Source organism: Vombatus ursinus, unplaced genomic scaffold (genome assembly GCF_900497805.2).
Source record: "Vombatus ursinus unplaced genomic scaffold, bare-nosed wombat genome assembly UNPS02009918.1, whole genome shotgun sequence".
Classification (NCBI taxonomy): domain Eukaryota; kingdom Metazoa; phylum Chordata; class Mammalia; order Diprotodontia; family Vombatidae; genus Vombatus; species Vombatus ursinus.
The window spans coordinates 6,401,503-6,407,304 of record NW_020949696.1 but is presented as its reverse complement, the minus strand read 5'-3'; the positions used below and the strand labels follow the sequence as shown (position 1 = coordinate 6,407,304).

Sequence of the window (5,802 nt, the reverse complement as noted above, 5' to 3'; positions counted from 1 at the left end):
CCCCTTTCTCTCTCTCTGTTTCTGTCTCTCCTCCCTTTCTCTCCCTTTCTCTCTGTCTCTCTGTTTCTATCCCCCCTTCCCTCTGTCTCTCTCCCCTCTCTTTGGCAGGGTCTATGTTAGGAATCAAGTTGAGGTTATAGCCAGGGCCAGAGGGGAGTAAGGGGTCATTGTCGGGACCTGGGGCAGGCTCTGGGTTAGGGGTCAGCATTGGGGCCTGGAGTACAGTAGAGGTTGTCAGGTGCCAGGCATGGTCACGGATGAGGTTCGGATCTGAATTTGGGTGCTCGAGCCCAGATGGCTCCTGAGGTGAAAGGCAGGGTGGGACAGCCCCCAGACTTGGGAAGGGACAGTGATGACCTGTGCCTTTGTTCCCTGACAGACGATTCTCTGTACGAGTCTCCAGAGCCCATCTTCACCAGCAATAACTCCTGCAGCAGCCTCAGGATGTCCCAGCTCTTCCTCTCTGTGGTGCCCGTCTTTTGGACCATCTTCACCTCCTAGCCCCCCGGCCCTCCCACCACCAGGCACCGAGGGATCGGTATTGTTCTAGGTGGAGCCAGGGAAGACGGGGAACCCTAGGGGGATGGGGGCAGCCCTGCTGTTCCCTTTACTCCTTGCCACCTGTTCAGAAACCCCTCTCAGACCCTGTCTGCCCCTCCTTCGGGAGGCCGGAGAGGAAGGCCCTGAAGCCGCCAAGCCAGACTTCCACCTTCGGGACCACACAGAGAGGACTGAGGAGGAAGCAGATGGTGTCTGCCAGGGACGGAGTTCAGGGCCGCCCAGGAAGGTGACCTCCAGTCCTTGAAGATTTAGGCTCCAGGGAGCCTCTCCAGGGCAGTAGCAGCTGCTCCCCAGCCCTGGGGCATGGGAACGAGAGCTGCTCTTAGACCAAATAGAGAACGTCCTTCTTGTTTCCATTTGGTGCTGTCATCCCTGCCTCCCTGACCCTCAGACCTCTGACCTGCCTAGGGGACCTTCACAGAGATAGAAGAGGCCGCCGCTGGACCAGGATGGTCATCGCCACCCAAACTACTGCTCCTCCTTGTCCCCTCTACATCGCCCTACCCCAAAGACGGCAGGCAAGCTGTCATTTCAGAAGCACCAGAGAGAGCAGGGGGCAGGGGGTGGCGGTGGGGAGGGTCCACACACTTTGGTTCTATCCCTTTCGCCCCCATCTCCTCGCCCTGAACTTAACTGTCTAGCCCTTGTCTTCCCACCAGACTGAATGCCGCCTGGACAGAGCTGATTAAAGACTTTTGTCGCTGAGATCATGGGGGAGGCCTGTGCCCTAGGAGGGTCATAGATGCTATTGGCCCGCTGGTTCAGGAGCAGATACTTGGGGTAGAGCAGGGAGTTGGAGAAGATCTACTAGGAATAGGGCGAGCTCAGTACATGACCTATAGGGCCGTTAGAAGGTCCAATCCAAAACCTCTTTGGGATACGTGGGCATGGAAAGGAAACAGAGGCAGGCACTGGCCACCTCAGTCCCTTGCTGATGACTGTGGGTTGGGGAGGGAAGGGGTAGAAATACCTCTCAATTCCTCTTTTTTTTTTTTTAAGTATTTTCATTGTTTTATTTGAGACTCAAGTTTTTAATTTATTCTACCACCTCACACCCCCTGACCCAATTAAGACTTTGGGGAAGGAAACAGGGGTCCCTGACTGTGGACCTGGTCCCATACTCCTGATCTGCTCCCCAATTTCCTTCCTTTCCCCAGCCTCTATTCACCACCTTCTCTACTCAGTGCTCTACCAAAACACCCAAATAAATGTATCCTGAGTCCACAACCCTGGGGGAGCTCCAGGCCTATCTCCTTCCCACTATGGTCTTTCCCCTTGGGTCATAGGGGTTTTCCTGATTTCTAGCCTCCATCTCTGGCTTTATTGTCCCTTGAAACCCTGAGCAAGTAAGGTCATGGCTGCTCCGATGGACCATCTGGGATCTCCTAGATCTGGGCTCCAGGACTGTGAGGGTTTTTCTTTTCGGCGGGGACAGTACCGGGATGAAGGTAGAAGCAGCCCTTGGGCACATGCACATTTTGGTAAACTTTAGGAGGGATAGGGCTACTTGTTATCTTGGTTCCTTCTTCCTGTCCTCACTGGAAGCCAAGAGTCAGAGGCAAGAGCCTAGAAAGGAGGGAGGGGCGGCTGTTTGTTTTTAAGGGAGGCAGCTGCCCACGGTCTCCCTAGCCAGACCTGCTGCACTGACCCAGATCCCCATCTGAAGCCACTGGCCCCCGGAGGCCTTCAGATGAGGCTCTGGGAGGTTCTTTCTAAAGAAAAAAAGGCTGACCCTCACTGCCCTCTCTGGAGGAGACAAAGCCACCTCCCCTTCTCTTACCCCAGTCTCTGTCTCCCTTTCCAGTTCTTAGCCTCAGTGCTGGCTTGAGTCTCCCCCAGGTCCCAGAGAGAAAAGCTAACAAGTCCCTCCACCAGACCACAGTTCAGCACCCCCTCCTCTGCTCACCATTGAAGCAGGGCCTTTTTATTAAGGACCCTGTTGTTTCTTTCTTTCCTTTCCTTTCCTTTTCTTTTTTTTTTTTTGCAAATGCAAATGAATCTACCGATTTCTATTGCTTCAAGTAATCTGTCTCTGAGGAAGGGAGCAGACGTTATATTTCTGTAAATAGAGCCCGCAGGTATATACTGTGATTTATTTTTAATGCAATGCTGAGAATGAACTCGGTGGAGGTCTCCTCTTTCTCTCTCTTTCTCTCTTTGTCTCTCTCCTCTCACTTTCTTCTCTCTCTTTGTCTTTCTCCTCTGTCTCTTTTTCCTCTCCTTCCTCTCTCTTCTTTTTCTCTTCTCTCTCTGTCTTTTTCTTCTCTCTCTGTCTCTTTTTCTCCCCCCCTGTCTCCCTCTACCCCCCCCCCTCCCTCCTTCTCTCCCTCTCTCTCTCTTTGTCTCTCTTTCTCTCTCCTCTCACTTTCTTCTCTCTCTGTCTTTGTCTTTCTCCTCTCTGTCTCTTCCTCCTCTTTTCTCTCTCCTCTGTCTTTTTCTTCTTTCTCCCTCTTTCTCCTCTTTTTCTCCCCCCATGTCTCTCTCTCCCCCTCCCCCTCCCTCTTTCTTCCCTCTCCCTTTCTCTTTCTCTCTTCCTTTTTCGAGGGGTTGGGGTGGGTTTAGAGTAGAAGCTATAACTTGCAATAAGCTCATTTTGTCCGTCGGAGTTTCTCCTCCATCTGTGCCCTCCCTCCCCCCATAACAGTTTCTAAGAAAAACCGACAGACAAAAAAATTAAAAAAAAAATCCTTCAGACATTTTAATGGAGTAAACACATTTATACAGATTTCATATTTCTATCTTCCTTTCCTTAATCTGTGTTTTATATATATATTATATATATATATTGTGTATATCAACCACGAGGCCCTGAGGACACAGTGAGAGGAAAAATTTGGAAGGAGAATTTAGGGGAAATCGTCCCCCCCCCCCATGGTCTGGTTTGCCGGGTGTGCCCTGCCCCACCCTCTGTTCTGGTGGTCCTGGACGTCTTTGAACATCATCCTCGGTTCCCCTCTGCCTCTCCCTTCAGCCCATTGTGCGAGATCGCCCACTCCTGGCCCCTTCCCTACCACCTGTCACCACCCAACTTTGGAATCTGTATTTTTTTATAATAAAATAAAAATAAACCTTGTGGGATTTGAGTGTTTCAGAGCCCCAATTACCCCCTTCATCTTCTTCATCCTGTCCTCAATCCTTCCAGCAGAAATTTTCAGGGGACTCTGGGTATAGATCCCAAGAGTGTTTTAATGTTGACAAAAGCATTTGCATACACTGTCTCATATAATCCTCACAACAAAACTGAGGTGGTAGGTGCCATTGTTACCCCCATTTTACAGATGAGGACATTGAAGTTCAAAAGGTTCCTACCTAGGAATACACAGCTACTACATGGAACTCGAACCCAGGTCCTGCTGACCCCAAGTCCAAAATGCTGTCCACTCTTGCCAGGCTGACTGAAAGTTAGGGTTTCATGTGTCCTGGGCCCCCTTTGGCAGTTTAATGAAACCTTTCTCGGAATAACATTTTTAAATGCATAAAAGAAAACACAAATAATTACAAAGGAAAACAATTACATTAAAATACAGTTCTCCAATATTAGAAGAAAACAAGTTCGTGGGTCCCAGATTAAGAAACCCTCCTTTAATTATATTTTAGGAATAAGGGTGTGTATCCTGGGCAGAGAAGTCATTACAAAAGGCTGGCCCCTCTAGCATTTTCCCTTCAATTAATAATAATTATAATTATATTAATATAATAATTATAATAATAACTCTTGTAATGCTGGCAGAGTTTTACAAAGCACTTAACAGCCCTGTGGTTGTAGAAGGAGAATTATCGCCTCCATTTTTCAGATGAGGAAACGGCCTCAACCAGGCTCAGTGGCCTTGCCTAAACTCACACAGGATTTGAACTCTAACCCTGTAGCTTATGGCAAACTTAACACTCTAACTAGACACCTCCTTCATCTACCCTGTTATCTCCTATCATTCCAAGTGCCTTCCTCCTTTCCCCCTTCCCCCATATACTTTCAGTGTTCCCCAGTGATATTAGAACCCTAAAAAATCTAAGAGATTAGTTACCTTGGCTTCCTGTCATTTAATTCCATTCCCTTGAAGTAGCGAATAGTCCAGGTGCTGTTCAAAGGGTCAGGAAACTAGCAAAAACCTGTCCCTTGCCTCAAGGAGTTCACATTCTGCTTTGGATGGGGGTGGCTTGGGGACGCAAGAGAAGGGCTGCGTTGGGAAACAGCACCTACCTTGGTACGTAAATACAAAATACACACCCGTCAGTTTGGGGGAGGGGAGGGAGCCCTAACATCTCGATGGAACAGGAAGCATTTCACGTAGGAAGTAAGACAAGCTGAGCTTTGAAGGGAGTTAGGAATTCCAAGAGAAGGAGGCGCGAAAGTAGAACATTCCTGGCACAGGGGCACAGCCTGTGCAAAGCCTTAGTGGTGGGAGGTGGAAGATCGTAAAAGGAGTAACAAGATGGCCGGTTTGTCTGGAAATGAAAATGCAGGAGGGGGAGGACGCGTAATGAGCCTAAAAAGGTAGACTGGAGCCAGATTGCGACGGGCTCTAAATGCCAAATATGTTTGTTTTGGATTCGGCCTCGAAGATTGGAAATGCTGCCCTGCGTTTTTATCATTCCATTCCATTCCATGCTGTTGGTCATCCTTCCGTGATAAGTGTCCTTGTTGGGTGTCCAAAGACAGGTGGGGGAAGTTCAGGTCCCCCCGGGGAGCGGCGCAGGAGACCTGAGGACCATTGATAAATGGAACTTAAGAGCGTTGGCGCAGGCGTAATAACGACGGCAACAATAATAGCAATGATCCAGCTCACACCTTTTAACCCCAGCTCTCCTGTCCCGGGGTCTGCCCTGCTCTCTCCACTATTACACTTCACTTGGTGATCTCAGGACTTCACGACCATCTCTATGCTGATGATTCTCTCCTGCCCACCCCCTCTGCTAACCACCGACCTCGCATCTCCAGCTGCCTTACAGGCATCTCAGACTGGAAGTCCAAGAGAAGTCTGAAACTCAACACGTCCAAACTGAACTCCTTCTCTTTCCCCTGAAACCGCCTCCCTCCCACCTTCCGCATCGCTGTGGAGTGCAGCAGCATCTTCCCTCAGGCTCCCAACCTAGGAATCTGCTTGGACTTCTGCCTCTCTCTCCTCCCCACCCCCCACCCCCATATCCAAGCTGTTGCCAAAGCCTTTCGATTTCACCTTTGCAACATCTCTGGAACTTGCCCCCTTCTTTCTTTGACACTGCCACCCCTCTAGCATAGACCCT

General features: G+C 49.7%; 1 protein-coding gene and 1 long non-coding RNA gene across 5 annotated transcripts in view; one reads left to right on the top strand and one right to left on the bottom strand.

The window, feature by feature from the left end:
* Nucleotides 1-2,769, top strand: part of EFNA2 (ephrin A2) — a 92,834-nt gene extending 90,065 nt beyond the window's left edge. The window contains exon 4 of the mRNA XM_027853310.1: nt 380-2,769. Within this exon, the coding sequence (XP_027709111.1) occupies nt 380-501 (122 nt within the window). The 3' untranslated portion in view covers nt 502-2,769. The remainder of the gene's footprint in view (nt 1-379) is intronic.
* Nucleotides 1-4,748, bottom strand: part of LOC114036663 — a 9,051-nt gene extending 4,303 nt beyond the window's left edge. For all 4 annotated transcript variants that reach the window (XR_003568347.1, XR_003568349.1, XR_003568348.1 and 1 more), the window contains exons 1-2: nt 4,584-4,748; nt 3,871-4,009 (exon numbers count right to left, since the gene is read on the bottom strand). This is a non-coding gene — a long non-coding RNA (uncharacterized LOC114036663). The remainder of the gene's footprint in view (nt 1-3,870; nt 4,010-4,583) is intronic.
* Between the last annotated feature and the right edge of the window lie 1,054 nt (nt 4,749-5,802).